The 24,104-nt window shown below is 48.0% G+C and overlaps 1 protein-coding gene across 1 annotated transcript in view; it reads left to right on the forward strand.

Annotated features, from left to right (window-relative positions):
* Positions 1-389: 389 nt before the first annotated feature.
* Positions 390-24,104, forward strand: part of enox1 (ecto-NOX disulfide-thiol exchanger 1) — a 355,196-nt gene continuing 331,481 nt past the window's right edge. Inside the window, exon 1 of the mRNA XM_078559526.1 lies at positions 390-459. Coding sequence (XP_078415652.1) covers positions 450-459 — 10 coding nt within the window. The 5' untranslated portion in view covers positions 390-449. The remainder of the gene's footprint in view (positions 460-24,104) is intronic.

The raw sequence follows: 24,104 nt of genomic DNA on the forward strand, positions 1-24,104 counted from the left end.
GCAACCGTCTCTCCCAGCTGGAGAAGGTTAAATAGGCTGTAGCCCAGTTGTTGGAACATTGAAGGGGGAAGAAAAAAAAAACCAGAAGGTACTCACCTCCCCTGGGATTCTGCACCCCCTCCTCCTGCAACAAATTCAGATTTATTTCCCTGCCTGGCACTGTTGTCTCTGCTTTTGCATTTTGACGAGCGTGCAGGAAGTTATGTGAGTACATGGTGCTTGTAGAGTGGTGGAGGAATTCCTACTCCCAGCAAATATACAGCAGATGCTGGGAACCTTTTTGCTCTTTTGTCTCAGACAGCTTCACCAGGTGTTGCTCCATGCTGCCAGCTGCCATCAAGCGCCCTTGTATTTCAGTGTTTCAGCCCAGCCTGTGTGTGTAGGAAGTGATTGAAAGGTCTGATGAGAGGAACAGCCAGCAAATTAACGGAACCAAACAGCATTCTGTGATGGCAGCAGGTAAGAATGGAGGGTGCATCTCACTGGCATACATCTGCATGTTGCATGTCTTCCTGATACAGCATGTCATAAGTGTCTCCTTCACTGAAAAGAAAGATCTTTCTCTAAGGTAGGGCAGAAACCCCCCAGATCCAGTCTCTGTAACGCTCTCTCTGTCTCTATCTCTCTATCTCTCTCTCTCTCTCACACACTCACTGCTGGATTCTTGGGGACTAGCTGCTTAAAAATGGCCCCTTATGTAAAAGTGCAACAGTCCAGAAAACAATGGAATGCCATTTTTCTCATGTAATGCGTTAAAATGTATATATATATATAGGATAAATAGTTAATGCGTTGCAAGTGTGGAGCTGTTAGAGTTTCTGCCTAATTAGTCATGTACAGAGTTGTGTGTGGACCAGCTCAGCCGTGTGCATTGCCGCCATCTAGCGGCGGCAGCTTTTGTTTTTGTGCAGCACGTGGGGGAGAAATAGATGGGGCAGTGCTTTTATTATTTTTGCTCCTTGGTCTTCTTGGGTTAGACCAATGATGGTGCAGAGCCCCACCGTCGCCACGCTCAGCCGGCCAGGGCTAATACACTGGAGCTGCCACTGTATCGCGGCCCCAGCTCGTAAACATCCACCTCCTTGCAAAATACCTGGCGTGGGGCGACTAAAGCCAGAGAGATTGGCAGGAGTAGGTGGCACGGCGATGTGCCCGACCGGGTAGGATTGCCAACTCTGGTCGGACGTGTTCCCGGACCACCCCGTTCCCCAAGCTCGCGCCGTTGGCTGCCCGACATGCCCATCCTTGTGCAGCCCGGCCAATTGGAAAGTGAATGAACTCTTCGTTGCCCTGGTTGGGTCAGTCTTCAAACAGCCCCTTCAATCAGTGTCCAGTATTTATAGAAGAAATAACTAAGTGTTATAAGACAGAAAGAAGGTGTATTTACGTAGCGCCGTACACGTCCTCAAAGTCAATGAAGTATTTTGGAAGTGTAGTTACAGTCAGGGAATACAATAACCAATTTGCAGACAGACAAACAGCAATAAGCTAAACGACTAGATAACCTGTTCTGTTGGGGTTGTTTGAGGAATAAACATTGGTCAGGACAGGGAGAAGCTGCTGCCCTTTTCTGAATAGGGGCAAAGCGGTCTTGAACATTGACCTGAATGGGCAGACGGGACCTTAGTCTAATGTTTCACCCTACAAACAGCACTCCCTCAGCTCAGCACCAGAGTGAGAGCTCTGATTATGCAGTGAAGTCTCTGGCGTGTGATTTGAACCCACATCCTCCTGACTCAGGGATGAGAATGCTGCTGTTCAGCTGAGGCTGAAGGCTCCAAAGCCTCAAGGCCATGTGGTGCCAGCCTATAGCTCAGTGGGGTGGCCCTCTCACCTCTGAGGCAAACCCCACTCCCAAGACTTGAGCACAAAACCGAGGGTGATGAAAGGAACATTTCTGCTGAGTGCCCGAAGGGAGGGAGGCAATGTCAAGCTGGTCAGGAGCTCAGGATGTTTTCCACCCCCAGCAGCTCTGGGATGTTGTCAACTGCTCATTTATTCTTTCCAATGCAATAAACAATGCGTTTGCGTCACTTTTCAAATGTGACCGACGGTTTGAAAATGAGGACATCAGCCTTTAAATGAGAGTGAATTTTGAATATGCCTCCTAGCAAACTGGATCTTGCATTTCTGGGGTGTTTGGTTTAGGTTAGGATATAGATTTGGAAACTTTATATATTAATGGTGGCCATTGCGGGATAGTGTGAAGTAAAAATGGTTCCCAATCACCTGTTTCACACAAGGTCAACATCGTTCCAAATATCCTTTAAATCACCATGACGCCCTGACTCCGAGTTCCCTCTGAGCTCATGCTGCCTCACTGCAGGAGTGTCCTGGTCCTGAGAGCAAACAGCGTTTCTGCCACATTTCTGCCAGACTTGCACGGCCAGGAAATTCAGGGCCTCTGAACGTAGGATTTGCGATTTGGTTTTGCAAATGGATCTGGGGATTATCAAGCTGTTGCAGCCTTCTCACTATGTGCAGGAAGGGGTTTTATCTCATTGCAGTAACAGAGGCTTGCAAATGCGTGATTGGAGTCAGTCCAGGATCACACACTTACATTCTCTCAAAGAAATTGCTCAACTGAAGACAGAGCCTGATTATATCTTAAGCGCTCCCTCGGGGCTGAGAATGACTTGCTTCCACAATAAAAATGAGTCCTCAGGTAACTGAAAAGTCCAATGCGCGACCCACAGTCTCTGTCACAGGTGGGGCAGACGGTGATAGGGGGAACGGGTGGGTGGGTGGGGTGCCCGGGTTACCACACGCTCCTTTCGCCCGCGATGCTTGTCTACAGCGAGCCCTTGGCGATGAGACTCGAGGTGTTCAGCTCCTTCCCTGATGCTTTCCCTCCACTTTGGGCGATCATGGGCCAGGGATTCCCAGATGTCGGTGGGGATGCTGCACTTTTCCAAGGAGGCTTTGAGGGTGTCCTTGAGGCATTTCCTCTACCCCTCCTGGGGCTCACTTGCCGTGTCGAAGCTCCAAGATGGAATCCGAGTCCCTGAATTGTCCTCCCTCCAGTGCAGTGGGAGAGTGAGTGGCTGATCTGTACCTTAACTCCATTTAGCCCTCCCCCTGCTCTTCCCTCCCCACCACGTTGCTCCATATCCCTTGACACCCTTATCCAACAAAAATATATCGATCACACAGCTGACCCAGCATCCACAAGTGGTTAAACTGGTGAACACCGAAAACTGGCATGAGGGTCATGGTGTGCCGTTCATTGCTTTGAAGGCAGCTGGTGGTGCCAAGATGGCTGCCATTTTAGAGTCTTAATTGGCTGTCTGGTGCCTAAAGCCAGATGCTGCACAGCCCAAATACCCACCCACAGCCTTTAGAACAGCAACTCCAGATCGGCTGGGGAAGCCGCTACAGTTCGATGTTGAGATTAATCTATTCAATGGTGTCAGGTGACACAAGGCGAATGGTTGTGATGCCACCAGGTATGGATCTCTCGGGGCAGAAGTTCGGTATGTGGACGATGGTCTGACTTGGATGGTCACAGTCACCATTTGCTTTGTTCCTCATGTTCCGCCTGTGGACCAAATCTTCCCCGTCCCCCGGCCCATCCTCCTTGCTTGGGTCAGTTGGCAGGTTGCGGTTGGTGATGTTTAGTGATGTATAATCTTCCTGTTTTATGTCCACTCTGTGAAGTTCTTTGATGTGGCTAACGCGACATGAATGCAAAAAGTTGTCTTGTTGCGATAATTGGTGGCTAAATATGATAAATGTGTCAAAATAGGGTATGCAGCAAGCGGTGATGCTGTCAAATTAGTGTCAGCTGGAAGCTCTCAACATCTGCGCACTGACTTGTCCTTGTAATGCTTCAGCCCTCCTGTCATTAGGAGCCCCACAAGTTAGTTACCAGCACTGGGATTTCTGATGCTAATCAAGTTCAGCACAACACGCAACCCAGCTGCTTCAGCTTGATTCTGTCCTGTCAGGCCACCTCGCTTAGAAATTCCAGGCACCATTTTTAAAAGAGACTGGGGATATTAAAAAATTCCAGCACGGAAGCATTCCCTTCGGCACACAGCCTGGAATTTCCGACTGGTGGCGTCAGCAACATGGCTGGCATTGAAATGGCGCCAATTGGAACACCTAGGTATTCTCAGAGGCAGCTTCAAGTCTTCTTGTCCCCAGCGATTCGAAATATTCACATTTTTAGACTCAAAAAGCCGGAGCTTCATCAAGTGTATTTCTTACAGTTCTCCAGGTGGACTGATACGTTCGTGCTCAGCACCTGACTGCAGTGCAGCAGGAAATGTGGCACCCTGGATGTACTTTCTCCTGACAACTAGTTCCTGTTTCTTTATGAATAGTGTAATAATAAGGACAGAGTAGATAGGGAGAAGCTGTTCCTGCTTGCAAAAGGATCGGGAATGAGAGGCCACAGATTTAAAGTGATTTGCAAAAGAAGCAAATGTGACATGATAAAAAACTTCTTCACACAGCGAGTGGTTCGGGTCTGGAATGCACTGCCTGGAAGTGTGGTGGGGGCAGGTTCAATCGAGGCATTCACGAGAGCATTGGGTGCTTATTTGAATAGAAACAATGTGCAGGGGTACGGGGAAAAGGCAGGGCAATGGCTCTAGATCATAATACTCATTCAGACAGCCAGTGTAGACACGATGGGCTAAATGGTCTCTTTCTGCACTGTGACAGATCTGTGATTCTGTGATAATTTAATATTCCTCTTTAAAAAAAAAAATGCCTCTATATCAATCTAGTTGTTCCAATCATAATTTTTTTTACATTCTGTCTAAACTAAAGAAGATTAACAATTGACAATTACAATGAAGCTGAACACCTTAGGGTCTGTTATAGCTGTCTTCTTTACTCAGAATATTATTCACAGTATCGTTGAGTGGTGGAATGTCGTACCTTTTTCTTGTAGATTTGGCATTCGTGGCTCTCAGTGATGAGCTGGCCCCCGCTGCACAGGCAATGCTGTGCGTGTGGTACCTGTTGTTGTAGGAGTCATGCTTAATGTTGCTGATGTTATGTCACTCACTGGTGATGTTGTTGATGTTTCACTGCTTGTAGGTGATGCTGTCGATGTTGTCTGGTTGGTTTCTTGATGCTGCTGGTGTTAGTTGACAACCTTTTCTGCTTTTCCAGCTCAGCTGTAGGCCGAATATGGACTCTGCACCGTTTTGTTTGCTTACAAGTTTCAGTCTCAATGATGTATATGACCTTGGAGTCTCAGCTTCACCAACAACTTTTGCTGGGCTTCAGGTTTTCAGGGTTGGATCCTGTACATGTACAGTTTGTCCTTTCAACAGCTCAGGCAGGGATTTATCATGTTTGTTGATATGTTGACCTCCTTCTACCTGCGCATCAGTGAGTTGTTGTCTTACTTCCTCCTGGTCACTTGGAGAGAGTCTCTCACTTGACAGAGTGTCTTACCCTTTCTTCCATTTAACAGCTCTGCAGGTGACTTTATGTCAGCCTTGAGTGGTGTAGATTCCAGAGACAATACAGGAAGGTTTGGGTATTCCTCTCGACATTTTGTGAGGGTTCCCTTGGCTTTCCGGACATGTCTCTTGGGTAATGTGGTGATAAGGTGATTTAAACCCACACTTTTCAACAAATTTCTTAGGCCAGGATTTCCCGGTCGGCGAGCACATGTAAAATGATGCTCAGTGACGTCAGGCGGAACTCCCGACATCACCGCACCCCATTTAAATTTTCAGGTGGGTGGGGGCTCAGCAGAATCAGCTGCGTGCCCGTCGACCTGTCAGTGGCCAATTGAGGCCATTGACAAAGTCGTTAAACTAATTAATGGACCTGCCCTTCCAACCATAAGGTTGGCGGACAGGCCAGGAGCCCTGGCGGGCATTAGAACAAGCGTGAAACCTCATCCACGGGCGGGATGAGGTTTCATGTAGGTTTTAAAAAATGGACATGTCCCAACTCATGTGACAGTGTCACACGAGGGGACATGTCAGGGAATTTTTTGCTCTCTATTTTTCAGATTTTTTATTGTGGAGCTGATCTTCCTGAGGCGGCACTTAGCCTCAGGGAGCTCAGTGCACTCTTTTGTGCACATGCGCGAAAGAGCGCACTCTCGGCTCAGGGAATCCACCCCCGCCCACACAGGGAGCACATAGCGCTTCCTGCTGGATGTCACGCTGGGCGGGCCTTAATTGGCCAGCCCACGTAAAATGGCGGCATGCTTAAGAGCGGGTGCGCGGAGGCCCAATGGTATTTATCCGTGCGCCGGCTCTTAAACTTCCCCCTCGACGGGGGGGAAAATTCTGCCCTTAAACTCTCCGGAGGTGCATTGGGTTCCAATGTCACATATTGATCCTTCAGGAATCCCTTGTTCAGTGAACAGAACTCATTGTGCTGAGATGATTGTTGTAGCTTTCGAATCTTTCACCTTTCTGGTAAAAGGGAACTTTAAGTGTAGTCTGCAACAATGAGATACCATCCTTGATTGTGTGCAAATAAATCAGTGCCCACAGTATGCCATGGTCTGGTTGGTATTTCAGTAGCTATCATCTCCTATCCCCGCTGTGTATTTCTGTACTATTTGCATACACTGCAATTCGACACCATTCTCTCAATGTCTCTGTAAATATCTATCCCGTACACAGCTGATCAGGCTCTGAGCTTTCACTTCTGCATTCCCATGCGGCCTTTTATATCTTCTGGAGAAGTTCTTGCTGTATCGTTTTGGGTATGATTATTCTGGGTCCAGCCAGCAGAATGCCATCTTCTAGTGAGATGTCATCCATGATAGACCAGTCCTGCCGTGTTGCTGGCTGTGTTTGCTGCATCTTATCAGGCCATCCCTGGGTCACTTGCTGAGACTCCTCAACTTTGCTGGCCTCATCTCTAATTTGGCTCAGGTTTGATGGTGTTACATTCACTGGACCTTTATAGCTACATCTTTTATCCCATGTTTCTCCTGCGGTGATAACTGAGAGATGCGGCATCGGCAAACACCATTCGACTCCCCGGCTTGTATTTCAGCTCGCTACACTGTGTCCTGCCCAGTCATCAGTCTTTCCAGGTCAGTAACTTCATTCTCTAGCTCTAACTTGGAGTGCTATACATTTCTGGGGATCTCCTCCTTCAGCTGCCTGAATTGTCCGAATTAGCTCTTTCCTTTCCTGTCAAGAGCTCTTTGCGCCTTTCAATATTGACCTTGAAAATGTCAGTACCTGACTGCAATCCATTCATTTAGTTTTTGCACATTATCTCCCATAACAATGGAATTTATCCAACCTGCGGGATCTTCCTGCCCTGTTGTGGTGGGACCTGCCGTGGGAGATTCGGTGGCCCAGCCAATCGTCCATTGATTTTTGGTGGGACCGGACAATCCCGGCAGCGTGCAGGGCTGGAAAATCCTGCCCTGTGATTCTGGCAATCAATCTCTTGCTTCTGATTGGAAGCTGCTTTGCAATGGCTGTCCTTCAATCCTCCCTCACCTCACGGTTTACTGAGGTAAACTGCAGCCCTTCACAACTGTTCAGCCCCAGAATAGAAGACTATCTGTTTCAGTGAGGTGAACGTATAGTTAACATCTTTTCCTTTGTGTGTCCCTCTGGTTTGGGTTGCTCCTAGCTGTTGAATTTCAGTTCCCGTGTATGCCATTAGTGCTTTGTCCTGTGCTCCGGGCCTAGGCGGGGCTTTTATGGGGCTTGCTTATTTTCCCAAAGTAAGCTGCTAGAGACCGTAGTTTGTTAAAACCATTACTTTTTATTTACAGCTGCTGTATCATATCAGGACCTCTGCATGAGTTTAGAACTTCTGTTCTCTCCAGATCCCTGTTACTCAATCATGTGGTGTTGCGTCATCATTATGTCCGCATCCTGTGCTTCACCCTTTGCCCAGTTAGCAGGACATCACTCGGTTTCAGAGCAGCGTTCCTTGTGTGACCATCTTCTTTCAAGTTTCCAGGAAAGATCTTCTGGTACAGCCTGAGGGAGATGATGTTCCTTTGTGCTCTGGTTTCAAACTTCGGCTTCAGATTTATGTCTGTGGGCTTATTTCTCACCCTCTTCCTGATCTGAATGGTGGTGTGGATCTCTTTTCTCTGTGAAGTCTTGTATCTAGTCATTTGGTGCAGTTGTATGGTTCCGATGACCCATCGTGTTCTCAAACTCACCATCACCTTTCAGGGTATGGATGGCTTGGTTCCTTTTACTTCTCATTCGGCCTGTTGCTCTGTCCCTGATAACTAACTCCTTTACCATTTTCCTTCCTTGTTCTGCAGATCTTTTCCCAGCGATTCCACAAGCCCTACAATTAGATCTACATGCAGGTCATTTCCTTCTGTCTATGAACACATGTGGTCATCCACAGCTCTTGCCCATATTTCTCTTTGTCTGATGTGCATTCTTTTATTGCTGTTTCACTATATCAACTCCTCCGCCTTTCTCTTGTCTGAACTGAAAGCTGGCCATTTGGGGAGTCAGTGTCTTCATCTGTCTACTCGTGGCTCCATGTGCTCTGACAGTGTCTGCAGCCTGCAATATTGTGAGCTTGTCCTTTCCAAACAAATCTCTTAGCACGTGTGCAGAGCCCCAAATGAGCTGATCTCGTAGCCTTTCATCTGTGTCCTTGAATTTACATTTTCTGGCTGCAATTTTCAGTCTTATTAAGAAATTGGCAACAGGCTCACCTGGTTCATGCCTCTGTCAATGGAACTCGTATTGGTGGATCCAATGGTTTGGCCTTGGCTGAAGATGTGTGCTGAACCGCTCAAAATTTTGGCTGGGATTTTACCATTATCCTCACTCATCTCCCAGCTAGGAAACAAATTTAACCCTTTGCTGCCCACAAGTGGATGGAGCTGACCCTTTCCTCTTCACACATGCCATTTGGAAACCTATTGAATGTCAGTCTGTACTTTTCCTTAGACTTCTATAATGCCTCTATGACATCATTAGCTTCCCAACTGATCACAGCTGGAGCTGTGCACTTTTTGCTGTAGCAGTGGCCATTTCATTTTCGCGTGATTCAGTCAGTTTTTCTCTTTGTCTCTCCCTAGCACTAATTTGGTTTGATTTTTCTCAAACGAATTCAAGGTTAAACCCATGTAAAACATCTGAGTCTTACTCACAAACATACACTGCTACCATGTTATGTCTTCTTGTTCCCAAAAGTTTGAACTAATCGCACTTTTAGACTCAAAATGTTTGAGCTTCATCGAGTGTATTTCTCACAGCTCTACATGTTGTTGGTGGACTGATGCATCGTTGCTTGGCACCTGACTGCAGTGCAGCAGCAAACATGGCACCCTGGATGAACGTTCTCAGAACAATTAGTTCCTATTTCTTTAGAAATAATATAACAAGCAGCAACATTTTGGCCCAGAGGTGAATGGTTGCCAATGTTCCATCTCCCAGGCTCCTTCCCTCACTGTTTCTGATCCTTGACAAATTAGACCACACACTTATCCATGTTGACTCACTTCAGTTCTGAATTTGATTCAATTTTTAGGATTCCTTTCTCTTGTTTAGAAATGGGCTTTCGTTGTAACTGGGCAGATGAAACTGTTTTCCTTAAGAGAAATGAAACATACAATGTATGAGCCAAGAAGTGTTCTAGCACAGGGGTCTACAACTGGCTGTTTAACATTTCCTTTGTGACTCCTAACCTTTCCCAGTTGGACCTCATTAATATGTAAAAAAGCCTATAAAAAATAAGCAAGAAAATTAAAAGCCATGTTATTATTGTGGTGATAAAGGAGCTAATCATGTTGCACTTTACGGTTTCAAGTGATTATTTTAATGAAAGACACCATTGTGCCCAACTAAACCTGTCCAAGTGATATAGCTAAGCGATGGTTATACACAAAGCCTTTGGTTCATCGAATGGATTTCATAGTTGCGACTATCATTGTTTCTACTAGAGCTAGGGTGATACATTATTCTGAATGTGTTATTCAGCTGTTTTTATCAGAAGGATCAATAGCTGAAAAAATTGTCTTAAGTTTTTTTATTCTTTCATGGGATGTGAGCATTGCTGCCAAGGGCCAGTATTTATTGCCCAATCCCTAATTGCCCTTAAGAAGGTGGTGGTGAGCTGCCTTCTTGAACCACTGCAGTCCATGTGGTGTAGGTACACCCACAGCACTGTTAGACAGGGAGTTCCAGGATTCTGACCTAGTGACGATGAAGGAACGGTGATATATTTCCAAGTCAGGATGGTGAGTGACTTGGAGGAGAACTTCCAGGTGGTGGTGGTGTTCCCATGTGTCTGCTGCCCTTGTCCTTCTAGGTAGTTGCAGCCATGGGTTTGGATGGTGCTGCCTGAGAAACATTGGTGAGTTTCTGACGTGCATTTGTAGATGGTACACACTGCTGCTACTGTACGTTGGTGGTGGAGGGAGTGAATCTTTGTGGATGTGGTGCCAATCAAGCGGGCTGCTTTGTCCTGGATGGTGTCCAGCTTCTTGAGTGTTGTGGGAGCTGCACTCATCCAGGCAAGTGGGGAGTCTTCCATCACACTCCTGACTTGTGCCTTGTAGATGGTGGACAGGCTTTGGGGAGTCAGGAGGTTCTACAAATTCTGTGCATCTTAAGTTAAAGTCTGTTTTAATGGTGACTTTACAGTAAAAGTAAAGTAGAACAAAAAATGCAAGAATTCAGAGTTAGGTGTATTTTAATTTTGATGCTTTTTTCTATTAATTCAGAAACTGAATACATGTTTTTTGTTTATTACATATGCACATTTTACATTCCACTAGAGACACTTGTCATTTTGCTAAGTATTTGATTTAAAAATCCTGAATTTTTACCTTGCAGCTCTCAATAGATTTTATTTTAGGTAACATTTTTTTAAACGTTCTTCAGGTAAAGAAATTGGCTGACCTCTGTTCTGGTAGCTATGGCCTGGGCTTTAACAGCTTTGCCATTAGTTAGAGGTTTAGTTTTTAACATTTTTGCAAGGCTCATTGCTGAAAGTGTAAGCTGATATCATCACAGCCAGGGAAACAGTGCGTCTGGGACCTGAGTGAAAAGGGCAAGCAATAGGGTATCTCCCGAACCAATAAAATGAAGAATTGTGAAATTAACAGCAGAAGGACTGAGAAAGAAAATGTAGTAACTACCTGCCATTCATTGCCTTGGTACCCCACCCGCCACCTTAAACATTCATTCCCTCCACCACCGACACACAATGGCAAACATAAGATGCACTGCAGCAACTCACCTTCCAAACCAGCGATTTCTACCACCTAGGGGGAGGTCGAGGGTGAGATAGTGATTTTGCGAAACCAACAGTGGAACAGTGCAACTCAGACAGAACCGCCTGGATATCTGCATTTAATCACACACCCACTCCTTGCTTCAACTGGCTGCAGTATTTGTGCACAAAAAACAGTGGGCGTCATTCGTCGCAACATTATTCTGACAGCAAACTCAAGCCCGTTGTCTCTGAGCTTGAAGTGTGACCTCACTTTGTGTTCAGTTATAGCTGGGGCCAATTATATCCAGGCATCATCCAGCCGGTTTAGTACGACGAACAGAAAGGGTTGAGTTTCCCCGCGAGCACACATGCAGCACCCACGCCCTTTCCTGTCGTCAAGGCACCTGCCAATGCCAATGAGCAGCCTCCTAATTGGCCGCCTCCCTGTTCGCCATCCAGTGAAGAACAGCAGACACGTTCCTGAGGCGGGGAGGCCCAATGAGAGGGCCCGCAGCAATGGCTGGTCAGCAGCTCCATAGTGAGAGCTGGGCACTGCTGAGGCAGAAGCGTAAGCACAAGGATACCTCAACATGGAGGCAATCTCGGAAGCTGCTGGGAATGTAACGCTCACGACGGTCTGCGGATGTTAGGGCCAACAACGTTGTTACTGCCCCAGTCGAGACCAGTAACCTTTTCTTAAAGTAGAAGAAATTTGAAATCCCAGTTACTTGCCAAAAGAATGAAGCCACAAGATTCTACGGTTTAAAACAGAAGATTTTTTACTATACAAGAGCCAAACAAAGCGATCACAAATTCCACCACAATGTGTCAGGGGGGGAAAGCCTTCCCTGGGGCAGGGTTCAGTCATGGCTGTGGTCATTTCATTCGTGTGGCTCAATCACTGAGCCATTGAGAGGGGGCACAGTTGGCCCTCTGATCTACCGCTGGGAAATTGCCTCAAAGTTGCTGCTGGCCTCCGGATCAAGTGGGGACCTGATCTGACGCTGGGAACACACCAGTCGATTTAGAAGTTGACCTCTACGCGGGGCCTTAGTTGGCCTATTTGGCTGTCCGCTTCCATGGAGCAAATTGCAGACTCTCATGGCCTTCCTGCCCTGGGAGACTCACCTGAGGGTGAGAGAGCATTGGGGATCCGTCCCTCCACATAACTACCTGAATATCCCCACCCACCTCTGAAACCACCTCTGCCTCCTTGGGAAAATTCAGCCCAGACTTTCATCTAATGTTGAGAAGCTGTGCTGTAGTTTGAGTTGTTTTGTTAACTTACATATCTAATTGTTTTACCTGTCATGGTTAGCTGTTAGTGAAAGAGAAAGACTTGCATTTAGAGAATACCTTTCATGACCTCAGGACACCCCAGAGCATTTAACAGCCAGTTAAGTGCTTCTGAAGCACAGTCGCTGTTGTGATATAGGAAACGTGGGGGCCAATTTGTGCACAGCAAGTTCCCACAAACAGCAATATGATAATAACCAAATAATCTGTTTTTTGATGGAGTGTTTTTTGCTGGGGGAATACTCCAATGCTCTTCTTCAAAATAGTTTTGTGAGATCTTTTACAATAACATCCACCTGAGAGGGCAGCTCAGGCCTTAGTTTAACCAAAAGACAGTACCTCCAAAAGTGCAGCATGCCCTCAGTACTGCCCTGGAATGTCAGCCTCGAATTTGTGATGAAGCCTCAAGAGCAGGGCTTGAACCCACGACCCTCAGAGACGAGTGTGTTACTGAACCACAGATGGCACCTAATGTAGCTGTTACTTTGGTATCACAGCATGATCCTTTACCACAAAGCGCTTTGAAAGACTTGCACAAGACCACAAGTCATTCTTCTGTCCCGTAACAATCCTGTGATTCTGTTAAAACTGCAGAATTACTTTGAAGGCTGCTTAAAGGTTGCAGGGGTGGTTCTGTGACATGAATACAACATGATGCTGACAGGAGCTTCTCACCGGTGACATTAGATTTCAAGTGTTCCTACACTCAAGCGAGAGATTGTCATAGCTCACTTACTCTATTATTGGACTTGCTCACATCCATGAAACCTCCACAATAACTCAGTATCACTGGTGACATATCTCTGCAGATAATACAGATGGAACTAAATACCAAATGCATCTTTTCGCAGGGAGCTGTGAGCAGTGATTAACAGTGCACCTCCACTACTCAGTGCTGCTCGCAGCTCTGCATACATTGGCTGGGATTTATGCTTCCTCTCACAGTTTTGACTGTCCTCATTCTGCCCAACTGAGCCACATTGCCTGATCATTTCAGCAGATTGGTCTCTGACTCCCAGGGGATCTGATTACTCCAGCTCTGAAGGGCCTTTCAAAGCACTTGTGACCAAACTCAAACTTAACTGGACAAACTGAAAGCATAATTGGCTCTGCAATGTCTCTGGACATCTGTGAAGGTCAGTATGTATCAGACACTCTAACAGGAATAACAAACTGCCCTTCAAAGACAGACCAACACGAGAATGTTTTGGAACCAAACAAATGCAATTGCTTCCAAAATAGTTGAACAGTTAGTTTTTAAACTAACGCACATAGCTGCACACGCCCATATGATCATTTGGCAATGAAGGAGGCCTTTTGACCCAGCGGGTGGAATTTTCCGTGCCCGCTGACATCGGGTGTGTTTGGCGGTGTGAGTGGACAATATGGCGAGAAGGCCAAAAATCGGTTTCACGACGTCGTGAAACCAGTTTGCAACCATCTGTTCAGCCTGTCGATGGCAGGCCACTCTCGGACATCAGGAACCTCATTGTAATCCACCAGCATGTCATTATCAGGCCAGCCCGCCAGAATCGTCCCCCAGGCCATCCCCACGTGCTGGATCATCCACCCACATTGTTGGGAAAACACGCCGGTGCAGAACACATCTTGACAAGTGTGACGTGACTTACCGCCAGGGCCTTGCTCACATCGCGGACATCCGAGGAACAGGAGATGCTGGAGCCTGGCGAGGTGATAGCGTAGCAGGCGAATGAGAGCCCGCCCACTATGGAATCAGCGTGCTTCTCTGGCATGCATAACTAATGTGGCGGGTTTGGGACGATACGGTGTGAGAAGCTGCCATTGCAGCCGATGGGTAAAATGCCGTTCTACCCGCTCGCTACCACACTTAGTGCAAATCTGGGACAATTCTGCCAATCATGTCTGTGCCAGTGCGTTGGAATTGTTATCCAATGAGCCGAAGACCCCTGTCCCTTCACCATTGCCTTACTAGGTCCACCTTGTTCAGTTTAATGAACAGCACATGACTGGTGCCTGGTTTTTATTCCCACTCAGTGTCTGTTGGTGATCCTCACTCAGTGTAGCAAGAGAGGTGAGCAGGCCTCGGCATCCCAACTTCTGATGTCCGTGCAGGGCCAGGTGCTGGGTTCCCTGTGGGGCACTGGGTCCCTGCCAGCAGAGATTGTCAGCCTGGCAGGACGCGGGACAGGGGAATTGGTAAGCCTGGGCACCCCCTCGGAACAAGAGATGGAGTGGTCGGCATGCTGGGGACGGAGCCTGATCCCGGAGTGTGACTGAAGGAGGAGGGGATGGAGTCTGATCCCGGAGTGTGACTGAAGGAGGAGGGGATGGAGTCTGATCCCGGAGTGTGACTGAAGGAGGAGGAGACTGTTGGATCCTAGTCACTAGTTTGGCTGGACCCAGGTTTCAGGGGGCCGAATTGGTACTCTCGACAGAGTAGATCAACAGACAGTTCTCAGGTAGAACACATTCTGCTTATTTATAAAGGAACTCAGCAGCTACAGTTGTGTGTTTTGAATTCAAACCCTGTCTCTATCTTACAGACTCTAACTATAGACTACTGACTACTGAGGTAGTCCACACAACTCTGCTATTGGATACTAAGATCATGTGATCTTCCATTATGACATTCTTCTTAAAGGTATATCACACATCAGATTACCACATCCCTCCATCTTTACTCAGAATGCTTTTTTGCAGTTCCAATCACAATTATTTCAAAATATCAAATTATTTACACTGCTAAGTAATTTACAAATTCAGTTTTTCTGGGGGTTTCCTTACACGTGTAGAACGTCTCATCTCTACAGCTTCAGATCTTATCAAATCTTTTTCCTCAACTCTTGCAGGTACAGCTGATCCTTCAAACACATCTGCACTCAGTTGAGTTCTTTCAACAGGAGACATTGACTCAGTCATGAACACTGGTGGTATCATTTCTTGGTACTTTGTTTCTCTCCTCCTGATATATCCACATAACTTGGTCTTCCACATTCACATGGTAAGAAAGGGGTCCAGTCACTGCACTTATTTCACCTGATAATCATTTAGATCCTTCTCCAAATTTCTTCACATATACCGTCTCTCCTACGGTTAAATTCCTGTCATGACTATGCCAGCCATGTCCAGTTTTCTGTCTTCCCTGACTCCTTTCCCCCTATGTTCAGCATTATTAAGCTTAATCTCATCCTGAGACAGCATTTCATCAACAATTCCACAGGTGTGACACCTATTGTCGTGTGAGGGGTGGTTCTTTAATGGAAAAGAAAATGTGCTAGCTCGGTTGCTAGGGAATCTCCTGTTAATTTCTTCATGCCAGCCTTGAACGTTTGAACCGCTCTCTCGGCCAGTCCATTTGAGGAAGGGTGGTATGAAGTTTTTACATGAGTGATACCGTTGAGGCTGATAAACCATTGAAACTCAGCTCTCGTAAATGCCGTGCCTTTATCTGATATGACCACTTCTGATAGTCCGTTGATGGTGAAACCATGAGGTAGCTTCTCAATTGTTGCAGAAGATGTTGGTGACTTCACCTCATTTATGTCCATCCATTTTGAGTGGGCATCAACAATGAGCAGAAACATTGTTCCCATAAAAGGTCCCACATAGTCAATGTGTACTCGTACCCATGGTCTTCCTGGCCACTCCCATGGGTGTAACGGAGCTGTTGATGGTAACTTTTGCAATTGTTGACACTGCATACAACTTCTCGCTAAACTCTTTATTTCTCCATCCATCCCAGGCCACCATAGATAGCTGCGGGCTATGGTCTTCATTCGGGAAATTCTTGGATGTGCACTGTGTAGTTCAATTAATAATGGCTTTCTTCCCTTTGGAGGAACTATCACTCATGCTCCCCACAATAAGATACCATCCTGGCTTGTTACTTCATATCTTCTGTGAGAATAAAGTTTCATCTTCATCGGATTCCTGCTCTTGCGAACAACCATGAAGAAATTGTTCACGTGCTTTGGATAAGTCTGGGTCTCGACTTGTCCACTCTCTGATCTGTCTAGCATATACCGGTGATGAATCTAAGAAGTTGAATAATAAAACGAGCTCTTGGAACATCCTCATCATTTCCTTACAAGGGCAAATGACTAAGAGCGTCAACGTTCGCAATTTGATTTTCAGGCCATTCCAATTTCATTTCCTTCAGCCAGTTTCAACCACAGAGTCTTGACCCTTTGCCTGCTACCACTATCAAGGATAGTTTTACTGATTGGCTTCCATATTGTATAGTAATCTTGCTTATGCCTTTAACTTTGATGTCTTCTCCTGTGTAAGTTTTCAATTTGGCATCTTTTTTTACGTTCCCCATAATTCAAATATTTGGAAGTATGTTCACCAATTAGCATAGTGGAAGCTCCTGTGTCCATCTTCATTTAATAGGTCTATCATTCACTCTCACTGTTACATAGTTTCTGTTCTTCCCACCTTCAAATTATACAACAAATAAATATCTGAATCTGTTACTCAGGCTCTTCTATGTTGTGGATCTCATGAGGGTATTTTCTTTTGTTTGCAAGTCTGCAATACTTCATGAGGTGTCCATTTCAATGACAGTAAAAACATTGGATTTTGTTAAAACTTCCATTCATTACAAGGTTGCCTGCTTCCACTTCTGTTACCATTATTCCATGTTTTCGCTGTTGAGACATTTCTTTTTATTTGTCTGCTAGCGGTGGCTGCTTCCCACTTCTCAGGCAGAGTCTTGCATTTGCGCACCCTTTTTGGCTGGGGCTTCCAGCCCAAATGTGGGGGACGGTGCCATTTTGCACTCCCTGTATGGCTTCCGAACCCCTTACTGAGCTTTCCATTGCCAGTGCGATCTCCAGTGCCTGCTTAAAATCCAAATTTGTTTCGAACAGTAATCTCTTCTGTATCGTTACTTCATTTACACTGCACACCAAACTATCTCTAAGCCTATCATTTATAGATATACCAAACTTAGTGTTCTGTTAACTTTTTCAGACTTGCCACATAACAAGCAACTGTCTCCCCCAGGGCTCTATTTCTTGAGTTAAAGTTGAACCGTTGCATTATTACCGAGAGCGATGGCTGGAAATGACTCTTTACAAGGGTCACATAGTTATCAAAACTTTTCAAACCTGGGGCACTGGGTGCAGCCAAACTTCAAATCAATCCATAGGTCTTACTTCCATATGTGGATAGGAGGGTCGCTCGCCTCTTCTCCTTCCCCGCAATGTCGTTCGCTTGGAAAAAGAATGCGAGGCTTTCAATATAATGAGACCAATCGCCCATGAGTGGATCAAAAGAATCAATTGTTCCAAATTGCAGCATGCTTTGAGGGGATTGCTTCAACAATTAGGACAGAAATTCTATTTACGATTACCGTGCGAGGCATGGCCCAATTGCATTTCTCTTGATTTAGTTCGTTAGCTTGTTTAATTCTCGATCCAGCTTATTGTATCTTTGCTTTTTCCTTGCTATTCACAGAATCACACAGTATAGAAGAGGCCCTTCGGCCCATCGAGTCTGCACCGACACGTGAGAAACACCTGACCTACCTACCTAATCCCATTTACCAGCACTTGGCCCAATTTTATGATGTGCTAAGAGCTCATCCAGGTACTTTTTAAAGGATGTGAGGCAACCCGCCTCCACCACCCTCCCAGGCAGTGCATTCCAGACCATCACCACCTTCTGGGTAAAAAACATTTTCCTCACATCCTCCCTAAACCTCCCCCCTCACCTTGAACTTGTGACCCTCATGACTGATCAACTAAGGGGAACAGCTGTTCCCTATCCACCCTGTCCATGCCCCTCATAATCTTGTACACCTCGATCAGGTCGCCCCTCAGCCTTCTCTGCTCCAACAAAAACAACCCAAGTCTATCCAACCTCTCTTCATAACTTAAATGTGTCATCCCAGGCAACATCCTGGTGAATCTCCTCTGCACCCCCTCCAGTGCAATCACATCCTTCCTATAATGTGGCGACCAGAACTGCACACAGTACTCCAGCTGTGGCCTCACCAAGGTTCTATACAACTCCAACATGACCTCCCTGCTTTTGTAATCTATGCCTCGATTGATAAAGGCAAGTGTCCCATATACCTTTTTCACCACCCCACTAACATGCCCCTCCACCTTCAGAGATCAATGGACACACACGCCAAGGTCCCTTTGTTCCTCAGAACTTCCTAGTGTCATGCCGTTCATTGAATACTTCCTTGTCAAATTACTTCTTCCAAAGTGTATCACCTCATACTTTTCATGGTTAAATTCCATCTGCCACTTATCTGCCCATTTGACCATCCCGTCTATATCTTCCTGTAGCCCAAGACACTCAACCTCACTGTTAACCACCCGGCCAATCTTTGTGTCATCCGCAAACTTACTAATCCTACCCCCCACATAGTCATCTATGTCGTTTATATAAATGACAAGTAATAGGGGACCCAGCACAGATCCCTGTGGTACGCCACTGGACACTGGCTTCCAGTCACTAAAGCAGCCGTCTGTCATCACCCTCTGTCTCCTACCACTAAGCCAATTTTGAATCCACCTTATCAAATTACCCTGTCTCCCATGTGCGCTTGCCTTCTTTATAAGTCTCCCATGTGGGACCTTGTCAAAGGCTTTGCTGAAATCCATATAAACTTCATCAACTGCACTACCCTCATCTACACACCTGGTCACCTCCTCAAAAAATTCAACCAAATTTGTTAGACATGACCTCCCTCTGACAAAGCCATGCTGACTATCCCTGATCAAACCTTGCCTCTCCAAGTGGAGATAGATTCTCTCCTTCAGAATTTTCTCCAATAGTTTCCCTACCACTGACGTGAGACTCACTGGTCTGTAGTTCCCTGGCTTATCTCTACAACCCTTCTGAAATAACGGAACCACATTAGCTGTTCTCCAGTCCTCTGGCATCTCTCCTGTGGCCAGAGAGGAATTAAAAATTTGGGGCAGAACCCCTGCGATCTCCTGCCTTGCTGGGAGGGGCAGTCTAGGACACAAATCATCGGGACCTGGAGATTTGTCCACTTTTAAGCCTGTCAACACTTCCAATACCTTGTTGCTCCCTCTATCAATTTGCTTAAGAACATCGCAGTCTCTGTCCCCGAGTTCCATACCTTCATCCTCATTCTCTTGGATTAAGACGGATGTCAAGTATTTCTCGTCCTTTGTTGCTTTTTCATGCTTTTGCCTAGTCACCAGTTTGTTTGGACTTATGGAAACAGGTTGCAGGCTTGTTTAAGGTTGGCGAATTGGTACAATAGACAGAGTAGATCAACAGATCGTAGGTAGAACACATTCTGTTTATTTGCAAAGGAACTCAGCAGCTACACTTGTGTGCTTTCAACTCAAACCCTGTCTCTACATTACAGACTCTAACTATAGACTGCTGACTACTGAGGTAGTCCACACAACTCTGCTATTGGATACTAAGATCATGTGATCTTCCATTATAACATTCTTCTCAAAAGGTATATTACACATCAGATTACCACGGCCTGATCACAGAGAGTGACTGAAGGAGGAGGAGATGGAGCCTGATCCCGGAGTGTAGAGTGAAGGAGGAGGGGATGGAGTCTGATCCCGGAGTGTAGAGTGAAGGAGGAGGAGGAGATGGAGCCTGATCCCGGATTGTAGTGTGAAGGAGGAGGAGATGGAGCCTGATCCCGGAGTGTAGAGTGAAGGAGGAGGGGATGGAGCCTGATCCCGGAGTGTAGAGTGAAGGAGGAGGGGACGGAGCCTGATCCCGGAGTGTAGAGTGAAGGAGGAGGGGATGGAGCCTGATCCCGGAGTGTAGAGTGAAGGAGGAGGGGACGGAGCCTGATCCCGGAGTGTAGAGTGAAGGAGGAGGGGATGGAGTCTGATCCCGGAGTGTAGAGTGAAGGAGGAGGAGGGGACGGAGCCTGATCCCGGAGTGTAGAGTGAAGGAGGAGGGGACGGAGCCTGATCCCGGAGTGTAGAGTGAAGGAGGAGGGGATGGAGCCTGATCCCGGAGTGTAGAGTAAAGGAGGAGGAGGAGATGGAGCCTGATCCCGGATTGTAGTGTGAAGGAGGAGGAGATGGAGCCTGATCCCGGAGTGTAGAGTGAAGGAGGAGGGGATGGAGCCTGATCCCGGAGTGTAGAGTGAAGGAGGAGGAGATTGAGTCTGATCCCGGAGTGTAGAGTGAAGGAGGAGGGGATGGAGTCTGATCCCGGAGTGTAGAGTGAAGGAGGAGGAGACGGAGTCTGATCCCGGAGTGTAGAGTGAAGGAGGAGGGGACGGAGTCTGATCCCGGCGTGTAGAGTGAAGGAGGAGGGGATGGAGTCTGATCCCGGAGAGTAGAGTGAAGGAGGAGGAGATGGAGCCTGATCCCGGAGTGTAGAGTGAAGGAGGAGGGGATGGAGTCTGATCCCGGAGTGTAGAGTGAAGGAGGAGGGGATGGAGTCTGATCCCGGAGAGTAGAGTGAAGGAGGAGGAGGGGATGGAGCCTGATCCCGGAGTGTAGAGTGAAGGAGGAGGGGATGGAGTCTGATCCCGGAGAGTAGAGTGAAGGAGGAGGAGATGGAGCCTGATCCCGGAGTGTAGAGTGAAGGAGGAGGAGGAGATGGAGCCTGATCCCGGAGTGTAGAGTGAAGGAGGAGGGGATGGAGTCTGATCCCGGAGAGTAGAGTGAAGGAGGAGGAGATGGAGCCTGATCCCGGAGTGTAGAGTGAAGGAGGAGGGGATGGAGTCTGATCCCGGAGTGTAGAGTGAAGGAGGAGGAGATGGAGTCTGATCCCGGCGTGTAGAGTGAAGGAGGAGGGGATGGAGTCTGATCCCAGAGTGTAGAGTGAAGGAGGAGGGGATGGAGTCTGATCCCAGAGTGTAGAGTGAAGGAGGAGGGGATGGAGTCTGATCCCAGAGTGTAGAGTGAAGGAGGAGGGGACGGAGTCTGATCCCGGAGTGTAGAGTAAAGGAGGAGGGGACGGAGTCTGATCCCGGAGTGTAGAGTAAAGGAGGAGGGGATGGAGCCTGATCCCGGAGTGTAGAGTAAAGGAGGAGGAGACGGAGTCTGATCCCGGAGTGTAGAGTGAAGGAGGAGGGGATGGAGCCTGATCCCGGAGTGTAGAGTGAAGGAGGAGGGGATGGAGTCTGATCCCGGAGTGTAGAGTAAAGGAGGAGGAGACGGAGTCTGATCCCGGAGTGTAGAGTAAAGGAGGAGGGGATGGAGCCTGATCCCGGAGTGTAGAGTGAAGGAGGAGGGGATGGAGTCTGATCCCGGAGTGTAGAGTGAAGGAGGAGGAGGGGACGGAGCCTGATCCCGGAGTGTAGAGTGAAGGAGGAGGAGGGGACGGAGCCTGATCCCGGAGTGTAGAGTGAAGGAGGAGGAGGGGACGGAGCCTGATCCCGGAGTGTAGAGTGAAGGAGGAGGAGGGGACGGAGCCTGATCCCGGAGTGTAGAGTGAAGGAGGAGGGGATGGAGTCTGATCCCGGAGTGTAGAGTGAAGGAGGAGGAGGGGACGGAGCCTGATCCCGGAGTGTAGAGTGAAGGAGGAGGGGACGGAGCCTGATCCCGGAGTGTAGAGTGAAGGAGGAGGAGATGGAGCCTGATCCCGGAGTGTAGAGTGAAGGAGGAGGGGATGGAGTCTGATCCCGGCGTGTAGAGTGAAGGAGGAGGGGACGGAGCCTGATCCCGGAGTGTAGAGTGAAGGAGGAGGAGATGGAGCCTGATCCCGGAGTGTAGAGTGAAGGAGGAGGAGATGGAGCCTGGTCCCGGAGTGTTGAGTGAAGGAGGAGGGGATGGAGTTTGGTCCCGGAGTGTAGAGTGAAGGAGGAGGAGATGGAGCCTGATCCCGGAGTGTAGAGTGAAGGAGGAGGAGGGGACGGAGCCTGATCCCGGAGTGTAGAGTGAAGGAGGGGGAGATGGAGTCTGATCCCGGAGTGTAGAGTGAAGGAGCAGATGGAGCCTGATCCCGGAGTGTAGAGTGAAGGAGGAGGAGGAGATGGAGCCTGATCCCGGAGTGTAGAGTGAAGGAGGAGCAGATGGAGCCTGATCCCGGAGTGTAGAGTGAAGGAGGAGGAGGAGATGGAGCCTGATCCCGGAGTGTAGAGTGAAGGAGGAGGAGGGGATGGAGTCTGATCCCGGAGTGTAGAGTGAAGGAGGAGGGGATGGAGTCTGATCCCGGAGTGTAGAGTGAAGGAGGAGGAGGGGATGGAGTCTGATCCCGGAGTGTAGAGTGAAGGAGGAGGAGATGGAGCCTGATCCCGGAGTGTAGAGTGAAGGAGGAGGGGATGGAGTCTGATCCCGGAGTGTAGAGTGAAGGAGGAGGGGATGGAGCCTGATCCCGGAGTGTAGAGTGAAGGAGGAGGAGATGGAGAGGAGAGGGGCAGAGCTGCAGACCAGCAAGAAACCGGAGCAGAATTCCCGGATTGCTGAGTCGCAGCAGTAAGGAGCTGAGGCCACAAATAAACCCGACCAAAGTCTCTGACATACAAGCAAAATACTGCGGATGCTGGAAATCTGAAACAAAACAGAACGTGGCTTTTTTAATGAGAGGGGATCTCATCGAAACATCACATTCTAACTGGGATAGACAGAATGGATGCAGGGAGGATGTTTCCTCTGGCTGGGGGTTTAGCAACTTTATTAGCGCCTGCTGGTAATCTCCCCTCACACTGTGAGCACCTGCTGGTAATCTCCCCTCACACTGTGAGCACCTGCTGGTAATCTCCCCTCACACTGTGAGCACCTGCTGGTAATCTCCCCTCACACTGTGAACACCTGCTGGTAATCTCCCCTCACACTATCAGCGCCTGCTGGTAATCTCCCCTCACACTATCAGCGCCTGCTGGTAATCTCCCCTCACACTATCAGCACCTGCTGGTAATCTCCCCTCACACTGTGAGCACCTGCTGGTAATCTCCCCTCACACTATCAGCGCCTGCTGGTAATCTCCCCTCACACTATCAGCACCTGCTGGTAATCTCCACTCACACTGTCAGCGCCTGCTGGTAATCTCCCCTCACACTGTCAGCGCCTGCTGGTAATCTCCCCTCACACTGTCAGCGCCTGCTGGTAATCTCCCCTCACACTGTCAGAGCCTGCTGGTAATCTCCCCTCACACTGTCAGAGCCTGCTGGTAATCTCCACTCACACTGTCAGCGCCTGCTGGTAATCTCCCCTCACACTGTCAGCGCCTGCTGGTAATCTCCACTCACACTGTCAGAGCCTGCTGGTAATCTCCCCTCACAGTGTCAGCGCCTGCTGGTAATCTCCCCTCACAGTGTCAGCGCCTGCTGGTAATCTCCCCTCACAGTGTCAGCGCCTGCTGGTAATCTCCCCTCACACTGTCAGCGCCTGCTGGTAATCTCCACTCACACTGTCAGCGCCTGCTGGTAATCTCCACTCACACTGTCAGCGCCTGCTGGTAATCTCTCACTATCAGCGCCTGCTGGTAATCTCCCCTCACACTGTCAGCGCCTGCTGGTAATCTCCCCTCACACTGTCAGCGCTTGCTGGTAATCTCCACTCACACTGTCAGCGCCTGCTGGTAATCTCCACTCACACTGTCAGCGCCTGCTGGTTATCTCCGCTCACACTGTCAGCGCCTGCTGGTAATCTCCTCTCACACTGTCAGCGCCTGCTGGTAATCTCCACTCACACTGTCAGCGCCTGCTGGTAATCTCCACTCACACTGTCAGCGCCTGCTGGTAATCTCCACTCACACTG

Source organism: Cetorhinus maximus, chromosome 16 (genome assembly GCF_964194155.1).
Source record: "Cetorhinus maximus chromosome 16, sCetMax3.hap1.1, whole genome shotgun sequence".
Taxonomy (NCBI): Eukaryota; Metazoa; Chordata; class Chondrichthyes; order Lamniformes; family Cetorhinidae; genus Cetorhinus; species Cetorhinus maximus.